The sequence below is a fragment of the Meyerozyma guilliermondii genome, genomic scaffold, assembly GCF_000149425.1.
Source record: "Meyerozyma guilliermondii ATCC 6260 scaffold_2 genomic scaffold, whole genome shotgun sequence".
Classification (NCBI taxonomy): Eukaryota; Fungi; Ascomycota; class Pichiomycetes; order Serinales; family Debaryomycetaceae; genus Meyerozyma; species Meyerozyma guilliermondii.
The window spans coordinates 300284-320774 of record NW_001809799.1 but is presented as its reverse complement, the minus strand read 5'-3'; the positions used below and the strand labels follow the sequence as shown (position 1 = coordinate 320774).

Sequence of the window (20491 nt, the reverse complement as noted above, 5' to 3'; positions counted from 1 at the left end):
GTGTTCTCTTTTGTATGCGATCATGTCCCTGGATGTTCAAGACGTTATATACCTTAGTTCTGACGATTCAGACATAGATAGCACCCCGATACCCATTCCTCAACCTATTACACCGTCTGATTTGCGCCAAAATGGCGAGAATACCGAAAAACGAATACGACTAGATTCACTTTTCAAACCTGGATCTTCAACAAACCAATGGAACGACCCGTCCCAGGAGACTCATGATGATACCCCGGCTGCCTCAGACGACGTGGTGATAGACTTGACCGAAGAAATGCCAGAAAACAACGAAACCGAAAAAAAACCAGGATTTTTTCAAAGACTACTTCAGCCGTTTCAGAGCCACGTCACCAACAATGACCACCAAATACAGACCACAGACCCCCTGAATGGCTACTACCACGCCTCTGATGTTATGAACCCACCAGTGATTCCCCAAGACCCAGATCCAGCAAATTTTATAGATGATAGTGATGACGAAATAATGATCCTAGACCCTGTTGAAGCGGCAAAATTGGGCAAGTTTAAAGAGGCTTCGTTTTCCAACCACCAGCGACTCAACAATTTTCGCTATCCGTCAGAAGTGGAAGCCCCAGACTCGCAAGTGGCCCCTCCCAGCTTGTTCAACCAACCGGCACCAGTGGCACATTTTGGCCATGATCCACGAGCAACTTTTCACGCAGACCAACTACGAATCAACCAGCTTCAGCAGGTGCGTGCTCAGAACATGAGGGAGATACAAGAGCTCCAGATTCGTGGTCAATCTCTCTCCCAGACGATGCAACATGACCAGAGGAACATGGACGCAGCAGCTGCCAAGGCCATCAGACTCGAAAAGGAGTTGAAGATGTTACGAGAAGACCCTAATAGCGAGCGTGAGAGACTCGTGGCGCTCGAGGGTGAAGCCCAACGACTGCTCGATGCTTATAGAGGGCTCAACCAGCGCCGTAAAAACTTCACTAATGAGCTCCGGAGAGTTCACTCGCTGTTGCCGCGTCTCCAAGACGTTGTTCGCAAGACAGAAGTGGAATTGAATCGCCTAATGTCTATACAAAGCGCAAGCCAAGCTCAGCTCCAAGCTCAGCTCCAACCACAACCTATTCAACCGCAACATATTCAACCACAACCTGTTCAACCGCAGGGTTATGTACGCAATGTCTATGGAGGAAGAGACGAGGTTGACCTTAAAGAATTGCTCAACAATATCCGTCCAGACGAAGAAGCAGACACCGAAGACATGGCTGCTACACCGCCAGAATTGGCTATTTCTCTATTGAAACACCAGAAATTGGGCTTGACTTGGTTGCTTCGGATGGAGGAGTCCAAGAGTAAGGGCGGCATACTAGCCGATGATATGGGATTGGGAAAAACTATCCAGGCGTTGTCGCTAATTGTAGCACACAAATCGAGCGTCGACGACTGCAAGACAACTTTGGTGATAGCTCCTGTGGCATTATTACGTCAATGGGCAGCTGAGCTCGACTCGAAACTCAAGTCGTCTTACCGATTCAAAGTTGCTATATATCACGGAAACGAGAAGAAACTGATGACAAGATTTAGGGCTTTTAAAGGTTTTGACGTGGTTTTAACTTCCTACGGCACCTTGTCGTCAGAATGGAAAAAGCATTACAAGTCTGCCATTGAAGAAGCACAGGTCACCCCAGGTCAAAATGTGGTTCCTGATCTTGATTCTGGTGGTGAACTGTACGACTCGCCATTTTTTTCCAGAGGAGCCATCTTCTATCGTGTTATCTTGGATGAAGCACAGAACATCAAAAACAAAAATGCTATCGCTTCGAAAGCCGTATATTGTATCAAGTCGAAGTACCGACTTTGTTTGTCAGGAACTCCCATTCAGAATAATCTCGATGAGTTGTACCCCATACTTCGGTTTCTACGTATCAAACCTTACAATGATGAAGAAAGATTCAGAGGCGATATTGTGTTGCCATTAAAGCAGAAAGGAGGCTACTCCGATGTCTTCTCACAAAGAAGAAGTATGAAGAAACTTCAGGCATTGCTTAGTGCTATTTTATTGCGTCGTGCCAAAGATTCTCTTATCGATGGACAGCCAATATTGAGTCTACCCGAAAAGCATATTGAAGAAGTTCAGGTCGACATGGAAGCGAAAGAAAAGGCCGACTACGACGCCCTAGAACAGAACATTCAATCCAAAGCAGAAGGGCTCTTGAACTCAGCTGGACTGACAACAAGTATCCTTACCCTTCTTTTGCGTCTTCGACAGGCCTGTTGTCACAGCTACTTGGTTGAAGTAGGTGATCTCAAGCGCAGAGCAGAGACAAATCCCTCTCTTTTCGTCAGTGAAAGTTGGAAGAAAATGTATGCTGCAACTTGTGACTTCGATGAAGAAACCGTCAAGAGAATCAAGCTAGAATTGAGTGACGATATAACCGGTGGTGACGGTCAAGAAGAGGGTATTTTCACTTGCCCACTTTGCTATGATGTCTTTTCGAGACACTCTATAACTCTTTTTCCTCAGTGTGGTCATATGATTTGTGAAAACTGTGTTGAAAATTTCTTTGAACGCTTTGAAATGGGAGACTCAATAATAGGATTCAGAAGTGCTCTGTGCTTTGCCTGTTCAAGGGAGATTAAGGAACAGGATTTGATCAAGTATGAAATGTTTCACAAGGTTCACTACGACGGATACGATGAAGAAGCCATTGAAGATTTGTTTTCGCCAAAATCTAGGGCCCCTGAAAAGTTTACCTCTACTGATATAATAAGTCGCCTTATTGAAGAAACCAATGGTTTCACACCGTCTACAAAGATCGAAAAATGCATTGAGCTCGTGAACCAAATACGAACGAAAAGTCTGGAAGAAAAGATCATTGTGTTCTCACAATTCACTACTCTCTTTGACTTGATGAAGTTGGTTCTTGACAAAAAAGGTATACCATTTTTACGTTATGATGGGTCGATGTCACTTGATGCTCGCAATAATACGATAAAGAACTTCTACCAGGGTCTGACTCAGGTCTTGTTGATATCGTTAAGAGCAGGAAATGTTGGTCTTACCTTAACTTGTGCAAATCATGTTATTTTGATGGACCCATTCTGGAACCCATTTGTTGAAGAGCAGGCTATGGATAGAGCTCATAGAATTGGTCAACAGCGTGAGGTTTTTGTCCATCGTATCTTGCTCAATGACACGATCGAAGGCCGTATAATGGAGCTCCAAAAGTACAAGAAAGAAATGGTGCAGAATGCACTAGATGAGAATGGCATGAAGTCCGTGAGTAAGCTAGGAAGACAAGAATTGGGGTTCTTATTTGGTTTGAACAATTTGGTCGACCGTGTATTACAGTGATAGATTTAATTCATGATACCTCATTTCTTTTGTGATGACGTTGTAGAACAAGTTAGCTATGCATAAATATCAACTTTAGCAATATTTCGTTCCCAATCTTCCGTTGTGATACCAGTATTCCTTTTATAACAAAGCTCATACATGAGTATAGTCTCGAAATTTGTGCCGAACTTGGCCACAGACTTGCACAAGTAGATGATTTGTAAAATGAAGCCGTCTTTTTCAGCATAATCGTCGCTATCGCTCTTTCCAAAATAAAGATCTGGAAAGTATTCATTGATCTCTTCAACAAGACGCATTGATAAGCTTTTAATATATTGATATAGGAGGGCTTTGTCATCGTTTTCGGATGTTTCTTTGTTGGTGGTAGCTTGGGTTGAAAATATTGTAGAATAAATGGAGAGGGAACTGAATATGTGTTCTCTGTAAGTCTCCACGAAACGCTTCAAATACGTGAGACGATTAAAACGAATTAGCGGAGCCAAGTTTTCCAATTCTTTGATGATAAATTTGAACCTTCCATTAAGATAAATGAGTTTGAGGAACCTGGTTTTATGAAACGAGTCTTCGGACGAGACAGGCAGCAAGATCGAAGTGGATTTTGAGCTTGAGGCTACGCAATTGAGGTTTAAACGGCTGAGGATTTGAAAGATTTTGAGAATTTGGTTTTGTTTAAGGTTGGTGTTGAGAAGTTTGATGAGTCCCTTCGCCATCAATTCCAATTCGACATCTACCTGTTTGCTTATACGCTGGAATATGGTGAGCTTAGGGAACCTGATGAGCAAAGACTGCACCAAAATCGAAATTTCAAGGCTTTCTTGGTAGTTTCCTTGCGAGATACAAAGCTTACACAAGGTGGGAAGCTCAAGAAAGTCAAGAACAGAATCGATGTTGGCAAGTATCACATCGTTCGATTTGATGGATTCTTCGAGTTTTTCGTTCGTTGGAACCACAAGACGGTCGAATTTTTCGCTAGAATCAACAATCTGTAGAATAGTATCGATTTGGGACGGAATTGTGTTTGCTAGTCGCAGTTTGATGTCGTCGAGATTGCGAGATATACCCACGATTAAGTCTCTATTGTGGTCTGTTTCCGCTGCCATTTCCTTGCTCACAATATGGTGCTGCTGGTCGAGCTCCGCAATCTCTTCTGTCAAGGTTTGTTGTCTATTTGGATCGTCAGTGGTGGTGGTGGAGAAATTCTCTGTGGACAAGAGTTCATCGTTTATCAACAAGCGCGAGAGATACGATTGAGTTTCGCGCTGCAAATCATCATCGCCCAAAAGCTGGTCTCGTAGATGCGGATCCAAGTCTTCGGCGAGCGTTTTGAGCAAAATTGACGACATGGCGTGGACTGTAGATGGTTTAGCTGTTGGTGACTCGCGATTGACGTGTGGGTGTGTGGGTGCGCTTCTGGTGAAAGATTAAGGACGAAACGCACCGCTATCGTCACCCTCAAAACATGGAAGGGTTGTTTTTCAACATTGACTACGGCTACGTGGAGGGCGTTGTACGAGGATACCGCGACGGGTTGCTAGGCAACAACCAGTACGTCAACTTGACCCAGTGTGATAATTTGGACGATATTAAACTTCAGTTGTCTGCCACGGATTACGGCAACTTTTTAGCTTCGTATTCTGGGCCATTATCTACGTCTGTAATTCAAGATGGAATGTCAAAGAAACTCTACCAGCAGTTTCAGTATATCAGGGCACAAGCATCGGGTAAGCTTCTTCGATTTTTGGACTATATTAGTTACGGCTACATGATCGACAATGTGTCGTTGATGATCACAGGAACACTTCATGAGAGAGACAAGTCAGAAATTCTCTCCAAGTGCCACCCGCTAGGCTGGTTTGATACTTTGCCTACTCTTTCCATTGCCACTGACATCGAGAGCTTGTATAGCACTGTGTTGGTGGACACTCCGTTGGCACCGTTTTTCAAAAACTGTATAAGTGCCGACGACTTGGACGATCTCAATATTGAAATTATCAGAAACAAGTTGTACAAGAATTACTTGGAGGCGTTTGTCGAGTTTGTCGAGAAAGAATTCCTGTCACCAGACAAGGAAATTATGACCCGATTGTTGAGCTTTGAGGCCGACAAAAGAGTAATCAATATCGCCCTCAACTCCATGAATAACCCCGACTTGTCTCCTGAGGACAAGGTGCTGTTGTTTCCCTCGTACGGAAAGTTGTACCCCACGTACCACACGCAATTGTCACAAATTGACGACCCCGAACAGTTGAAGTCCATTGTGGAATCTGTCGGTGAGTACCTGGATCTTTTTTCGAGCTCACAAGATTCGGGCTCCAAAAACTTAGAGGACTGGTTCTACTTCCTCGAAATGCAATACTGTAAGAATGCGTTCACCCAGCAGTTCACGTTATCCACCATCTGGGCTTGGCTTCGGTCCAAAGAGCAGGAAGTGCGAAACGTTACTTGGATTGCTGAATGTATTGCCCAGAACCAAAAGAACAGGATTGACAACTATATATCTGTTTACTAGCTCAATAGAGACCATAGGCCAAGCCAGGCATTTGTATTGAATTTTCAGTTGCAACTTCAATTATATTTTTCAATTGCACTTTTGTTGCATTTTCGTATTGCATTTCGTATTACTAGTCTTCTCAGCGCGCTCTGAAGATTAACTTAATCACCGTTTCCCATAAAACATTTGCATGAGTCTCTTTGTGGACTCCAGCCAGCATGATTCCGACGGAACTACACCCCCCAAAGTATTCTCTGCATCCACTACACAAATATCTCATCTTGCTGATGTTTTATCTTCGGTTGTTCCGGTGAGCTCTCAGGCTCTTATGATACTATCTCCCAAAGGAATCACACTTTATGGCGATTACAATCATATTTGCAACATTCAGGTCAGTTTGGACCCTTCCCTATTCACCAGCTTTAATTTCTACGCTGGAAACTCACAAGAAATTGAAGAACTTCGACTATGCATCGATGTGAAGCTCATGGCTGATTGTTTCAATACCGTCGTTTTGACTTCAAAACCTAAAAAGACGGCTGCTCCAGGACCCGATACCGGAGAAACAAAGTGCTATATCAATTACCATGGAGAAGGTACACCCTTTGTTGTAGAATTTGAAGATAATGTGTTGAGTGAACTGCTCGAATTTTCCACGTTTTATTCCGATATTCTGTACCCGTATGATGCGTGGGAAAGAAGCTACGACGTTGACGACGACTATGGTCTTGTATTAAACTATAACGAAGTTCAATTTGAAGTCATACTAAAAAGTGATATTTTTTTTCAGGTGCTTCGTGATTTGGAGCTTGTGAATACGGTAGACTTGTTCCTCATAGTTTCGAATGAAGTGAAATATTTGGGTAATGGAAACAAGGCTGGGCCCAAGTTCATCGACAACCTGCTCCAGTTTGTTTCAAAAGGGTTTATGGGCCATCTGAAATTGATGTATCCGCCGGAAAAATCCATACTTGAGAAATTGAATTTATATGAGCCTCGTGAAGGAGGAATGGTGGAAACTAACGGGTCAATGACAACTGGTTACAACTACAACATCTTGAAGAATGTTCAGAAGGCAGTGAAGCTTTCGTCAAAGTGCAAAATTAGAAAAGATATGGCCGGAACATTATCTATTCAACTTTTGTGCCGTTCGCTGATGAATCTGTACTCGGGTACTTTGATCACCTTCAACATGATGGAAGCTTCTACTGATGCTGGGGTGCTTACCAAAAGCAAATTTAACGAAATGTTCGACGACGACTACCAATTTCGTGGTGACGATACTGAAATGAACGAGTACCAAGATTTGGACAAAATGCCCAAACCGACCATGTCATACGATATGTTCCAGCATAAAGAGGGAGAAGAGGAGAACCAAGGGGTTCCTTTGTTCTTTTGATGTGCATTAGAATTATCTAGAATTCTTCATAGATTAGCTGAGGTTCCTATTCTTTCACCTCTTTTTAAAGGTACTTCACCTGGAAGGCCATGCGTACCGTCTCTTGTATAGCTTCTTTCAAGTTTAACCGGCGAAGGTTGACCATACGAGATGCTAAAAACACAACTATAATGGCAAGAAGTATGAAGGGCGAGCTCTTGGCAATATAGTCTTTAGATATTCCATAGAGGTACAAAGCACGTTGCTTTAAGGATTCGATGTCCCGTGCTTGTGGTGTGTTTCTTCCGGACAGAGCCGGCGCCATAGATTCGGAAGCTGCCTTTTGTTTGAGCAGATTCAACGTTTGGTACTGAAGATCTTGTTTTTTTCTTTGCTCTTTTTCTGCTTTGACTCTCTTTTGCTGTTCTTCCTTGGCTCTCAACTGGCTAGCCTTCACCTCCTGTTCGGCGGCTTTTCTTTTCGTTTCTCTTTGCTCAATCGCAGACGATAATTTCTTTAGCGAATTATCAAGTGAAGATTTGTACAACTTCGATTGCCGGATTAAATTTTCAGCTTCGGTTTCCTTGCTAAAGTCTGGGAGGATTCGGAAAATGTACAAGTCGGAAAGTCTCCTTATATAGGGGTCTTCTTCGATCTCTATCAATGCATAGATCCGAGAGAATTTGGAAAGAAGATCACTTTTGTTCTCGAAAATCACATCGCTATTAATATAGTAGACCAAAAGCAAGTTGAACAATATCGCTGAAGGAATCAGGTTGATATCATCACCGTAAAATACAAGAAGCTCATCGAGTAGTTTATCGTTTCTGAGCTCACTAGCAATTTCCTCCCTCTCTCGCCTGGTCAATTTATAGTGGTGACCATTATTAGCTTTGTCTATGAAGAGACCGACCTCTGTGAGGTACAAGTTGATGATTTTGATGAATAATGCTTGGGGAATAGTGTCATTTGACAATTGGTGGAAGCTGGCTTTGTACAATTTTTTCGTGATATCGAAAGATCTTTCGAAACTTTTGCTCATAAATAACTTCAATGCAAGCTGGTAGTTTTCCTCAACCCATTTCCTGGGCATGCCGAAGCCGGAACCACTCAATGATAAGTCCATGGTTAGTATCACTAGATTTGAGAATTGTGGAGAATTGTGGAGAACCAGTGCGGGTGCAATGGATGGCTTGGAGGAAGCCGAGGCCCACAAGATAGAGATGTAAAATAGCATGTATGTCTATAAAGTGTTGTAATCGTGTTTCATAGAGCGTACTGGTGCTCTTTCTGTACTCTCGTAAGAAAAACCATGCTCCACCCATGAGCAATACAGAAGTTCCGACTACCGGAAAGCACCAATATGGAACCAGCGAATTTGCAGCCAGCGACGATGAGGGTGGAGGAACGAAAGGAAAAATCGCCAAGAAGAGGTTTGCAAGTAGAAAGATTACCACGCAGATTGTGGGTGCGCTCATCTTGGGACATTTGTGCTGAGCGTTAATCAAGTGGTCTAATTCGGTGAACGAAGAATCTGAATCCTCGGTGGGAGAAGCATTGGAATAATCGGTGCCCCACTGTTCTGAAGAGTTGAGTTTGAGGTATATGAGGCCCACTGTGAGAAGAACGTTGATCCAGGTTCCTGGATAGATGTAAAGATTGACGACAAATTCGTAGATGTCTTGCGATGGAGGAACCACCAACACCAACACGGTCACAAACCAGTGCAACCATATGGCGTGGTTGATGTTCTGGAAATAGCTGGAGAAGGGCAAGTAGTTGTTCATGGCCAATTCCTGATTGACATGGGCGTGGGCAAAGCAAACCACCAAAACATTTCCAAGATTTGAGAGAGAAATCACCAATGGAAGAATTCTCGAAGTGATGCTTTCGCCGAAAATTTTTGTGAAGAAGATTCCTGCAACGAGAACGCCGCTGTCCAAAAGCTCCAGCTTTGGAATGACCACGAGATAGGAAAGAATGACGAGAAAGTAAAGTAAAGTGACAAGCGATACTGCGGCTGGAGCTGCAAAAACTAGTACTTTGTAAGGATTCTCCATTTCGTTTAGCACGTAATTGGCATTTTCCCACCCTTTAAACGAATAAATTATCTCCAAAAGTGCTGCGGCAATGGCATAGGAGCTGGGAGAGCCAGATGCTCCAAAATTTGTAGCTGCTTCTGTCTGGTGCAAAGGACTGACAAGTCCCGTCCACACGAGGAAACCACTGCCAATAATTAGGAAAAGAACAAGAATCTTGAACACTCCAAGAATATTGAAAAGGGCTGTTCCATGGTTGGAAAAATTGACATGAAGAAGAGCACAGCCAGTGATACATGCCACACCAATTGCCTTCACCAAGCCCTCGTGGCCACCGTCGTCTCTTCCCGTGGCAGCGTACACCACATACTTTCCAAAAGCATAGGAATTGCCGGAACTGAACCCTAATAACACAATCAGAAACGAATAAATGCAACCAAGTAGTCCTTTAGGAGCACGAGGAAACCCTCTAATGAGGTAGTTTTTTTCGCCACCGTTTCGAAAAGGAAGATTCAAGGCAAACTCGAGAAAAATAGCAAATCCACTGAAAATAACAATCCCTCCTACGAGCCACAAGAATAAATATAGCTTCACATTGCCTTCAAGATACTTGAAAATAATAGCAGGAGTTGAAAAAATCCCGGTTCCAACCATCTTGTTGATGATGAGAGACATGCATGATATGCTGCTGAGCTTCTGGAACCGTCGTCCAGGCACAGAGACCTCGTCCGAGAGTGTGGGTACAAGCATCAGTCCACACTGTGGGAAGATTTGATGAAATTCGCAACTCTTATCGGCACGTGATATGACTCAACGAGAAGACATGATGCAAAATCTTACGTTGTGTATCGGTAAGCTCTCTACTTTGTTTCTTCTTGCGCTACTTCTTCTTTCGTAATATCGTTATATTCTATTAATTATGCGTAAAGAGACTTTCCACGTCGAAAACCTCTGGCCCAAGCCCAGAACCAAGCTCCATGTGGTTTACGGCAATACTGATATGGCAGTTGTTGAGAACGGCCAGTTCATCGACATTGTTGAGTAAGGAATTCAAGTCGTCGTTGTCCGACAACTGGTGAAGGTTTCTTTTGTCAAACACCTTGATTTGGGAATCGGTGTGGAATGCAGCCAATGGGTGCTTGGCATAATTACGAAGAGTCTCGAGATAGTAGTAGGATTTCTTGTCCACGAAAGTAGGCTGCTCCTTTTCTTCGTAAACCTCTTGCTCTTCACCGGCATCTTCTATTTTCTCCACAATCTCGTCTTCTTCGCTCATGCTTCTTTTCTCCAATCCAGAAAGTTTCAACAGTCCCTGCCTTTGAATCTTGTCATCAGTAAGACGGTACTTTGGAAGCGATTGCGGTACGACAGATGAGGGAGCGTCGTTCTCAAACATCACCTGTTTGAATTCTGGGTTGAGTTTGGCGTTGGGATTGCTGGAGGTTGCACAATGCGAGTACTCGTGGTTAATGGATGGAATGATGACGTTGAGTGCCACTCGGGAAGGAAGGAGAAGACTGCCGGCAGCCTTTTTTTCTAAACTGGTAACCAAGTCGATGATTTTTTTGTTGGTGAAGCGAATGTTTCTTGCAAATACATTCTTCTTGAACCGCTTGAGTTTTTCTTGTTGTGCATTGAAAAAGTGCTCGTCTTGAAAGTATATGTGATGATTATCTTCGCTGGAAACAGCGATGGTGGAGTGGTTTTGCGAAGCGGAAATAGCTGCCATGGCTTGTATCGACTCGTAGTAGTCTGAGGCGGCTTGTGGGGTATAAGAGATGCCTTCTTGGGGACCCAAAATCACCAAGTCGGGCTTGAAATCGGGGTAATATTTGGGCAAAATGATATCCAACCCGATGAGAAGGGTAGATACCGGCAGAGAGTCGACGTACCAAAACGATGGGTCGAGAGGATCCTGGCCAAAAACGTCATAGGAGACCACAGACTCTTGAGGAACATCATCTTTGTGAACCACGTTTCTAGGTCTTTTTCCAGCCGCCAGGTTCATGGCTTTAATATGTTTATAGTAGATTTGGTGAACGGGAAGGAGATGGCCGAAATCACCTCCATCAGCAATGGCTTCAGCGGACTGGACCAGTCTCTTTACGTTGAAATCAGCGGTCACTGGGGGTATCTATCGTTATGGAACTTTCGTCAGAAACCAATTTCTGGGATCCCATATTGTCGTATAGTGGAGCAATGGCCACCACTGTGTGATTTTGAGCTTCGAGTGCCGCCTTCAAGTGACGCACATTCTTGGTGACCCACGAGTCTGGGGTGGAAAGAAGGATATTAAGGGCCAAAGCCAAGTTTGCGTAGACGCAAAAGAGAAACAACTTCATCACGGACGCAAAACAAAGTCAAAAAATGAACGAAATTAGAACCACCTTTATTAGCAGAACAAAGTGGAGACGATGTGGAATGGGCAATAATAAAAAATATGTTTCAAGATGTTTCAGGAAAACCAAACGGCCCTTTCGGTGGCAAGTTACGATTGAATTCGTAGTTCAGCAAAAGGTATTTAAATAAATGAAAACCCATACTAAATATAGCCCATGTGGGCCGGGTGCCCATGTGGGCTGAATAACGGCTTAAGAACGTGGCGCAGTTATCTGCAGAACCGGTGGGTTGTATGCCGGATACTTCCTGCTTTAGCGACGGGCATATTGGCATCGCGCAGCTAAAAATGGCCGCAAAGAAAATGAGAGATTTAGAAATAATAAGGTTTGAATAGTTTAAAAGATTGAGAAAAATAAAGATTGGAAATGAAAAAGTTGGAGAAATAGAAAGATTGAAATAGATTAAAAGATATCGAATATATATTGGTGTATTTTTGGCTACTGGTTGCATTGCAGCGATGCTAGGAGGTGCTGCAGACCCTGCACAGTGTGATACAATGCGGGAAATTACGGCCTCGGGATGGCCCGATTTGGTAAGTACGAGAATAGGATGCGCGTTACGATGCAGAGTGGCTATTTAAAAATGGAGCGCATTGGGCTATGAGCGATTTTTCCTGAGCTGAAGCATTCCCCAGATATTTGAGATCGAGTTTAGGTAAAAAGTACGAAGTAGAGAGTAATTATGTAAAAACTAAGCCAAAACAATAAAGTAAATCGATTAATTGATTAATTTGTTTTTCTGCATTGTTCCCCAGTGATTCGTTTATTATTATCCTCGTGGTATATACAATGTTCTCGTGGGTTATGATTGTTCGCTGCAATTAATTTCGAAGTTGTTTGAGCATGTGTCACTGTTCAATCTTCAATATTGTTCGAAGTTGTCAATCAATAAATATTCAACCAAGGCTTCTAAGCTCATTCCTCGATCATTGAATACGATCTTCTTCGTCGTTCTCCTAATTTATCTTGCCGTTCTGCACCTCGTCCACCACCTTCTGGCGCTCAGCAATGGCCTTTTGCGCCATTCTTCTCTTGTAGAAAATCGCTGCAAATGGAAGCAATACAAACACCAAAGCATTCCATATCACCAAAATAGCATAATTTCTTCCCAAGGCTCCCTTATAAGTGTCAAAGAAAACCACCTTGGATATTTCGTACGACGCATGGATGGGCATGGCGTATCCATAGCGGAAAAAATGAGCACAAAGTGCAAGTGGTGAAAATGTTGGAGTGACGTTGCTGATGACCCAGAACAATAACCATGCTCCGATGAATGGAGGGATCGTAGCAAAACAAATCAAAAAGAACACCTCGTTCATTCCTCCTACGGCACACATGGTCAAGAACGACGACATCCAGAAAACCAAAAATCCAGATTTGCCAAATGCTACCGTAAAGTCAACTTGCATGGCTAAAGATACAAATGAGTACATCAATGACAAGATAAAGTAGCCCGCGTACGACACGAGCATCTTGACCGCAACGTAGTGAAAGTTTTTCAACTTCATGGCGCCCATCATGAAATTGATAGGCATGAGAAAGTTGAGTTGAATAAACGTCAAAATGATCAAATAAATAAGTCCCACCTGGGTTGGAGCTATCAAAACAGGGTCAGTAAAAGGCCTATGGTCGCTGAAAACAAAGGGGAACTGGGTGGAAACGAGAGCTGTAGTATTGTCGTTTTTGAAAAGTGCTGTTTGCTGCGATTCACTGAGCTGTTGGATCAAAGGAGGTGCGATATGCGAAGCTGCCTTCCTTAAAAACATCTCTTCCACGGACTTTACGTTGGGAGTCACGTACAGCAGCATAGCCATGTTATCGCGACCTGTTTCGTAAATCGACACAATGGAGCCCAGGGCATTGAAACTTGTATTCGCCAGTTGCAACGCCCGGAAAAAATCGTAGGTGGCATTCTCACGCACATAAATAGACGACCAGAACTCCTGGTGATGGATCTGGCGAGCACTTCTTCCTCAATTGTATTGTCATGTTTCTGAGCTTGTTTTGCAAACTCTTCGCCAGAATAAACGTGCCAGTCGCCCAACCGTTTCACCTGTGGTTGCTGCACCAACGACCTTATAGAATTGCCAATTACTGGCTGGACATTACCCACGGGCGCGTCCTCAATCACAACCAACATTCGAAGATTTTTGAGCTTGGAAACTCGGTCGTAAGCGGCACCCCAGTAGAGCGAAAATACAGCAAGGGCGTAGGCTGAAATGAAGATAATCGCACCCAAAAAAGCCTTCAAGAGCTTGAGACGCAACGGTTTCAAGTGCGGAGCCATAAAGGAGTTTTCAGCCGGTTTTGTAGCGGGTTCCGACACATCGGGTTCGTTTTTGGTGATGGCATTTTCCTGGACAGTGGAACTGTTGCTACTGGGTTCGGGTTGTATATTCTCGACGGTCATAGAGAGAATTGTTGTCGGCAACATTTGGATTAATGTGGTTTGGTGTTATTTTTGGCTTTTTTTACTGTTGGTGTTTTTGGTGTAATTGGTGCAATTGTATTACTGTATTATGGATGGCTGCGACCATTTATATTTTCGATTTCTAAGCGCGCATTCAACGCTTTGCGGCCGATCGGACGGAGTTATCGGTCGTAAGCCGACACATCAACGAACACGGCTGGCGTTACGGCCGAATGAGGTGGGCCTTGCAGACAATGCCAAAGCCACCACGAATCCCAAAAAGTCTAAATTTAACTTTTTCTCGACTCCTCGTACCTCGTCGTCTCGTCGTCGTCTAGTGCCCCACAACCGTTTCCAACGTCGCTCGCTGCTCATTGGTCAAATTGCCAAAAACGGCAACTTGCATATCCCGCAGAAGCTGGCTCGCAAAATTCTTAAACACTTCAAACACATTTATCGGTTCCAATGGGTTTGTTGAAAGCGGATCCTCGGTCACCTGGTCGTCGTCGTCGCTGTAGTAGCCCTCGTGCTTGAGTTTAGAGTTTTCCAGCTTCAAAAATTGAAGATAGTCGCTGGTATCGTGGTCGAGATCTCCGTCAAATTCTACGTAGTTGTCATTATCGCTTGCTTCGTCGTCGGTGGCATCGTCAAAGTCGGCGTGGTCAAACTGCGATGCACCCTCGGTGAAATTCTTGCGTTTTTTCTCCAATTCGGCAATCAGTTCTGGCATTCGTTCCATGATTTGTGCGAGCGCTTGTCCAGCATGTGCAAGTATTGGGTCGATAAGTGGAGTTTCGGCGCTGGAAATCACAGCGATAAGTGCTAGCAACGAAAGCTTCAAGTCAAATACTCGCCGAAGCTCCGGAATCAACTTGAACCACCGCTGGAAAAACAGAACCAATGCACCTTTTTGGTGCAACAATTGTAGCACATTGTTGGTATCGTAAACCAATGCCGCCAACACTACGTCGTGCATGTTGACGTCAAACTTGTTGTAACCCACCATACTGGCGCTCTTGACGGTGGTGTAGGTGTCGATGGTGGAAGAGACAAAGTGCGCAGTGAACCGGTGAGCTTCTGTTTGAAGCGTCAAGATGAAAGTCTGGGCCATTTCACAGGCAAAGGCAAGGTCGTTGAGACCAATTGCGTTGGCATCGCCTTCGAAAACTAGGGTGTAAATCTTGAAAAACTGGTTTGCAAGGTCTGGTGTTTTCAAGAGTTCTTCTTTTCCGTAGAGAAGAAAGTTGTGAAGACACGGAATGAATTCCTCGAAATACATCAACGCCACGCCGTCCTGGAAACATGCAAAAAGATGGTGGAAACATGTCCACATCGTAGGAGTGACGGCACGAAGCAAAAAAACCGAGTTTTCCATGAGCTCGGCAACTTCGCCAAAAAAATCATCCACCATGTTCACCAACACAAATTCCACTACCGGCGCAAAAACCTGCTCGAGTTTGATGCAAATATCATACAGATTTTCAAAGCTGAGCAAAACGGTGATCACGGTATTGAGAAGTCCAACCGCAGCCATAACTTTGTCCAGCTGGTCCAGCGTGCCATCATAATCGTCCACGTCCACCTGGGAGGCTTGGTGGATCTCGGTGACCAACCGCAACAACTGAGCCGTGAGTTTTTCCATCAACTCGACTCCAAACGGCTGGAGCTGTTCTGCGAAATTCTCAACACATTCCTGCATCACCACGGGAATGGCGTCGTTATCTATGTCGTTCAGAAGAGCCAAGAGCTTCAGCATCGTCGGAACGATCACCTGGGCCAACGACAGCTTGAAAAGATCGAGATGTAAAAAGGTTTGGATCCCCAAAGCAGCTTCCAATTGAACAGGAAGCGAGCTGGAGTCGAAATTGGTGAGGATTCCTTGTGAGATTTGAGCCACGAGGTGGTCGTCGTTGAACTCGAGCTCCGAGAACTTCTGGACCACCTCGAGGGTTCGGGCCCGGAGAAATTCGTGTTCCGATTGGAGCGACGGGAGGATCATAGAGCCGACAAACTGCTCCATTTGAGGGTAAAACGGCAGCGACCGAGCCGTTATGTAGTGGGTGAGTGCTCCTATCATGCGAAAGAGACCATCTTTCTTGCGGGCTCCGTCGAGAGAACCGTCATTCTGAAGCTGGGAAAGTTGGGTATAAATATATGTCATGGTGGGTTCCAAAGTAGCCTTTTTTCTCTTCAGTACAAGCGACGCCAAGAACCCCAATGCTGCTATATCCGGGGTATTGAACTCGTCGTAGACGTCGAAATTGGTGTGGATATACTCCAAGGGATCACTGTCAAACATTTCCAAATCCGACTCGCTGGGACACACCAACGGGAACACAAAATGCGACACCAATGTGTCGGCATATGGTTGGAGCATAGGCCACGAAGGTTTCTGGGTCACGGCGTGCGATAGGAACTGGAGTAGATGGAAAAGAGCTGGTCTGGGAAGCCATTTTTTGTGGTGACACCATTGGTCGATGGCCCCCAAGTAGTTGGATATCAAATGCGGAAGAAAACTGGTGGTGAAAGTGTCCTGGAAACCGGTGTATGTGAACTTGCGACTCAAGCTCTCGGAGGCGTACCGGGTGAAGAGACGATATAGGTTGGCAATGGACCATTTGACCGCTTTGGAGAATTCTAAAAGTGATCTTTCTTGGTCGTCGTAATTTTGAACATACGCTGGAGTGGGCGCATTTATAACCAGTCCATGGAGTTCACCCCACGCTGAGAACGACTCTGGGCTCTGGAATTCATCCGGAAGATCAAAGTAGGTGACAAATTTGTATGCTTTGAGGATCAACTTGAGCATCTCGGCGCGGACCTCGGTGATGGCTTCCGGGCTTGAAAGTATGCTTTTTCCTATGCTGAGCAAATGGGGGAACACCACGAGAATGGGGCTCAACTCCAGTGCTCTCTCCTTATTTGTGGCCCAGCGGAACTTGCGTGAAATTTCGGCAAACGCTAAAATACCGGTGTACAATTTCAGAAAACTTTGGTCGTCTCCGTCGTTTTGTGGAACCTGCTGGAGCAATTCGCCCGTGTCCGCTAGCAAGCTGTGCCAGTTGTTAGGAAAATCCTTGGATATGAGCGTCCTCAAAACAGGAACCAATTGCTGTTTTAGTTGATGGTCCACAGCGACTATGGTGGGAAGAATACGACCACGGACGGAAATTCGGTCCTGGTGAGCTATCCCGGCCTGATCTGCAACGTTCCATTTGCGGACTATATGGTTCTTCAAGTATACAGCAGCAGCCTTTCTAACTGGCGAAGAAATGTCGCTGGAATGGTTCGAGATGATGTCGAGACACCCGTCTAAAAAACCAGGAGTATGAACCAACGAGCGGAGCTGAGCTTCTGAATCACGTCGCACGGCCTGGTTGGCCTCTAGAGTGCCCGAAAAACAAGCCAAAAGCTGCCGGGTGTCCATAATAAAGAAGGATGAAGAGGTTTACGGATTCAAGCGACGCAGGTCGAAAAAAATATTGAGAGGGTTTTGCGCGAGCCGGGAATCGAACCCGGGGCCCAGCAATGGGAACGCTGGATTTTACCACTAAACTACTCGCGCATTTCTACCGAAGAAGCGCGGCACTGGCCAAAAGGACGGTTGCAAATCAAATGAAAAATGTTTTCTACTGCTTATTGTTTTTGCTTCTATCTATATATTTCCCTGTTCCTGTGCCTTTTCCGTGTGCTCGTCAATCTCCTGAGCATCCCACGGGTAAATAATCCATTTATCCACCACAGTTTCTCCCACAATGTACCGTCCATTTTGCAACATTTCGTCCGGAAGTTGTGCCTTTTTGGGCTTGTCTTTGTTGTGAAGAACAAACACGGAAAACGTGGTTTTTTCGTCTGTTCTGCCCAATTTCTGCTGCATTTCCAACACATCTCTCTCCAACTCGCTCACGGCATAGTGTAACGTGGTTCTGGTGTCGTCAACCTCATCGACAATCAACACATTTTTTCCAATCAACGAATCGAAATGTTGACTTAAATTGCCAAAATCAAGCCATTGCGTGCGCACCACCTCCTTGCCGATCTTGTCTTCGTCCTCTGTCATTTGCTCGTAGAGAGACAACCCAATGGCTTGAATAGGGATATTTTTCTTTCCCTCTTCTTTGAGAAAAGTTCTCAATATTCTGGCGGGAATGAAGCCTCCGCCCCCTATAGCTATGATCAAGTCAACCGGGCCGTTCTGCTTGATGTCGCTGGCGCCTTTTTTGCATAGCTTGTGTATGTTGTTGTATGATATGAATGACTTTGACATGGTGAAAGAAGCTGCGAAGATAAAATGAGAAGATAAAATGAGAAGAGCTGCGAAAGGCTGCGAAAGGCTGCGAAAAATTAGTGAGAGAAAAGAGTCAGATGGAATGGGAGACGAGTATATGATAGATTGATTGACAGAAATGAAGAGAGCATTGATTATAGGTGTATGAATTGAATTGTGAGCGAAAATTAATGAACTAGAACTAATGAACTGAAACCCACTTAGCTGCAAAATGAGCTGAAATTATGAATTGGATTAATGAATTGAACTATAAACTGATAATGGAATACATGATAAATGAACATTAATGAATTGGGTCATTACACCAAACATCATCAAATGAACCTTCATCAACGAAAGCTAATGAACAAATGAAATAGTTGGATATTGATGAGCTATATGAACTGAATAATGATGAATTAACGATGCTATTCAGAAGTACAGTTTAAGTTTCTTCACGCCTTCTACCCTATATTACAATGCTATTCGTCTACTTTCGTCTCCTCTTCATCTTCTTCATCCTCATCAATTTCATCGTCGTCTTCGCCATTGGCATAAACCACAGAGCTCTCTCTTCCAACCTCCTCGGGCTCTTCTACTTCTATCAGAGTATCCCGCAATTGTGCTTGTGCTCGGAGAAGTTGTAAGCGTCCTTGAAGAGCCAACAATTGCGGCATTTGTTCCATACCCTTGGATAAACCTTTTTGTAATTGCTTGAAATCGCTGTAATGATCTCCACTTTTGGAGAGAGCACCGCCATGAGTCAAGAGAATCCACTTGAGCCAAAGGGCAAGAACGGCAGTATCGTCTGGCTTGGAAGCTACTTCATGGCTTACTATTTCATAGAGTTTGGATATGCTCTCCAGCCCATTTTCTTCGGCGGAAAATCTCTTAACTACTTCCTTGATACTGGCCTCGTCATTATTGGTGGAGCACAAGTGGATAAGTTTTTCGGGTTCTTGAAGATGGCTGCGAATTTTGTCAAAGAGAATTTCACTGGGAATGTTTTTAATTTCCGTCAGTTTGGGAACAATTATGCTTGTATCTGTGTTCACCTTGCTGGCTGGTTCCTTTTCACTGGTTTGTATGGAAACGATAACCTCTCCCACAGACTTGAAATTCCAGTCAATATCTTCAAACTGAGGCTGCAAGCCTTTATACCAAATTCCAGTGAGACTATCGTCTCGATAACAAACCGCCGAAAAACGAACTGGAACCTCGTCATCTTGCGAGGAGGTTCTGATCAAACATGCGGGCGGTCTTTCGTGGAAATCAGACTCAAAATCCATTACGAACACTTCAATACCTGTTTCTGAAACCACAAAAATAGCTTCATCCGAGCCCGATGCACACACATAAATGCTCAGAATCGCCGAAGACGCTGCGTGGGTCCTCTCCTGTTGAGTTTCAACGTCGTAGACATAAATCTTTTGGTCATTTTCACGAATGGCATAGTAAACGGTGGGATGAAGTTTCGATGCCTTTATCGATACCACCAGCAGGTCGCCTTGAAATCGACTTACGAGAAAGTTTTTCGGCTTCGAGGGGTCTACCAAACTCAAGTGTTGGTTTCCTAATATGTAGTTTTGTTTCTTGTTTTTGTCCATGTATACTTGCACGGCTTGGATGTCAGATATGTCTTTGAATATTTTTGTTTTGAGCTTTTTTCCTTCTGGAATCGTCACTTCGATGATACTCAGCTCGGTGTCTAGGCACAAAATCGATTTTTCTCCTGTCGTCATTGCCACAACTGCCGTTTCAAGGTGGAAAGAGTTGACTTCGGAATTTTGCAGCGCTGAAAAAACGGCAATTTTGCCGGAACTGTGGCCAACTACAAAGTATTCTGTGGTATCAATTACATTTGAAGACGTGTTGGCGTCGTCCACTTTCCTCTTTTTGGCTCGTTCTGTTTTATTATGGGAATTTTCAACAAACCAGCAGGCGGCTACAATTTCCAGATCGTCCGAAAGTTCTATTTTCAAAGGCCTGGCTTCGCTGTCAAGCAACGAGTAGAACTGGATCTCATTTCTACCGGGCCGGGATATGACATTGGCAAAGCAAGTGCCCTGCTGGTTGATATAACCACTAGTGCCAATCATGAAAATCGCATCGCATCGCATTTGCATTTTTTGATTTTGACGGTGGTACTGCACACAAACCAAAGGCCTTA

The 20491-nt window shown here is 44.2% G+C and overlaps 13 protein-coding genes and 1 non-coding gene across 14 annotated transcripts; 4 read left to right on the top strand and 10 right to left on the bottom strand. All coding sequences in view use genetic code 12, as the record gives it.

Annotated features, from left to right (window-relative positions):
- Positions 1 to 22: 22 nt before the first annotated feature.
- PGUG_01361 (translocase) lies at positions 23 to 3334 on the top strand (the record flags this gene model as incomplete). Its single annotated transcript, XM_001485640.1, has 1 exon — positions 23 to 3334. One exon carries the CDS (start codon positions 23 to 25, stop codon positions 3332 to 3334), a length of 3312 nt encoding a protein of 1103 aa, XP_001485690.2.
- Positions 3335 to 3390: 56 nt separating this feature from the next.
- On the bottom strand, positions 3391 to 4680 carry PGUG_01360 (Golgi transport complex subunit; the record flags this gene model as incomplete). Its single annotated transcript, XM_001485639.1, has 1 exon — positions 3391 to 4680. The coding sequence occupies one exon, from the start codon at positions 4678 to 4680 to the stop codon at positions 3391 to 3393; it is 1290 nt and encodes a 429-aa protein (XP_001485689.2).
- A 116-nt stretch (positions 4681 to 4796) lies between these two features.
- Positions 4797 to 5846, top strand: PGUG_01359 (H(+)-transporting V0 sector ATPase subunit d; the record flags this gene model as incomplete). Its single annotated transcript, XM_001485638.1, has 1 exon — positions 4797 to 5846. The coding sequence occupies one exon, from the start codon at positions 4797 to 4799 to the stop codon at positions 5844 to 5846; it is 1050 nt and encodes a 349-aa protein (XP_001485688.2).
- Positions 5847 to 6018: 172 nt separating this feature from the next.
- Positions 6019 to 7227, top strand: PGUG_01358 (uncharacterized protein; the record flags this gene model as incomplete). The annotated part of the gene is made up of 1 exon (XM_001485637.1): positions 6019 to 7227. One exon carries the CDS (start codon positions 6019 to 6021, stop codon positions 7225 to 7227), a length of 1209 nt encoding a protein of 402 aa, XP_001485687.2.
- Positions 7228 to 7291: 64 nt separating this feature from the next.
- On the bottom strand, positions 7292 to 8443 carry PGUG_01357 (uncharacterized protein; the record flags this gene model as incomplete). The annotated part of the gene is made up of 1 exon (XM_001485636.1): positions 7292 to 8443. The coding sequence occupies one exon, from the start codon at positions 8441 to 8443 to the stop codon at positions 7292 to 7294; it is 1152 nt and encodes a 383-aa protein (XP_001485686.2).
- PGUG_01356 (uncharacterized protein) lies at positions 8280 to 9995 on the bottom strand (the record flags this gene model as incomplete). The annotated part of the gene is made up of 1 exon (XM_001485635.1): positions 8280 to 9995. One exon carries the CDS (start codon positions 9993 to 9995, stop codon positions 8280 to 8282), a length of 1716 nt encoding a protein of 571 aa, XP_001485685.2.
- Positions 9996 to 10158: 163 nt separating this feature from the next.
- PGUG_01355 (uncharacterized protein) lies at positions 10159 to 11253 on the bottom strand (the record flags this gene model as incomplete). The annotated part of the gene is made up of 1 exon (XM_001485634.1): positions 10159 to 11253. One exon carries the CDS (start codon positions 11251 to 11253, stop codon positions 10159 to 10161), a length of 1095 nt encoding a protein of 364 aa, XP_001485684.2.
- Positions 11254 to 12600: 1347 nt separating this feature from the next.
- On the bottom strand, positions 12601 to 13458 carry PGUG_01354 (SNG1 family protein; the record flags this gene model as incomplete). Its single annotated transcript, XM_001485633.1, has 1 exon — positions 12601 to 13458. The coding sequence occupies one exon, from the start codon at positions 13456 to 13458 to the stop codon at positions 12601 to 12603; it is 858 nt and encodes a 285-aa protein (XP_001485683.2).
- PGUG_01353 (uncharacterized protein) lies at positions 13437 to 14078 on the bottom strand (the record flags this gene model as incomplete). Its single annotated transcript, XM_001485632.1, has 1 exon — positions 13437 to 14078. The coding sequence occupies one exon, from the start codon at positions 14076 to 14078 to the stop codon at positions 13437 to 13439; it is 642 nt and encodes a 213-aa protein (XP_001485682.1).
- A 310-nt stretch (positions 14079 to 14388) lies between these two features.
- NMD5 (Nmd5p) lies at positions 14389 to 17481 on the bottom strand (the record flags this gene model as incomplete). Its single annotated transcript, XM_001485631.1, has 1 exon — positions 14389 to 17481. The coding sequence occupies one exon, from the start codon at positions 17479 to 17481 to the stop codon at positions 14389 to 14391; it is 3093 nt and encodes a 1030-aa protein (XP_001485681.2).
- Positions 17482 to 17548: 67 nt separating this feature from the next.
- Positions 17549 to 17619, bottom strand: PGUG_05988. The gene has a single exon. It is a non-coding gene; the product is annotated as a tRNA-Gly (tRNA).
- A 90-nt stretch (positions 17620 to 17709) lies between these two features.
- Positions 17710 to 18321, bottom strand: PGUG_01351 (phosphoribosyltransferase; the record flags this gene model as incomplete). The annotated part of the gene is made up of 1 exon (XM_001485630.1): positions 17710 to 18321. One exon carries the CDS (start codon positions 18319 to 18321, stop codon positions 17710 to 17712), a length of 612 nt encoding a protein of 203 aa, XP_001485680.1.
- A 482-nt stretch (positions 18322 to 18803) lies between these two features.
- On the bottom strand, positions 18804 to 20447 carry UTP9 (Utp9p; the record flags this gene model as incomplete). The annotated part of the gene is made up of 1 exon (XM_001485628.1): positions 18804 to 20447. The coding sequence occupies one exon, from the start codon at positions 20445 to 20447 to the stop codon at positions 18804 to 18806; it is 1644 nt and encodes a 547-aa protein (XP_001485678.2).
- PGUG_01350 (uncharacterized protein) lies at positions 19050 to 19637 on the top strand (the record flags this gene model as incomplete). The annotated part of the gene is made up of 1 exon (XM_001485629.1): positions 19050 to 19637. One exon carries the CDS (start codon positions 19050 to 19052, stop codon positions 19635 to 19637), a length of 588 nt encoding a protein of 195 aa, XP_001485679.2.
- Positions 20448 to 20491: the final 44 nt, after the last annotated feature.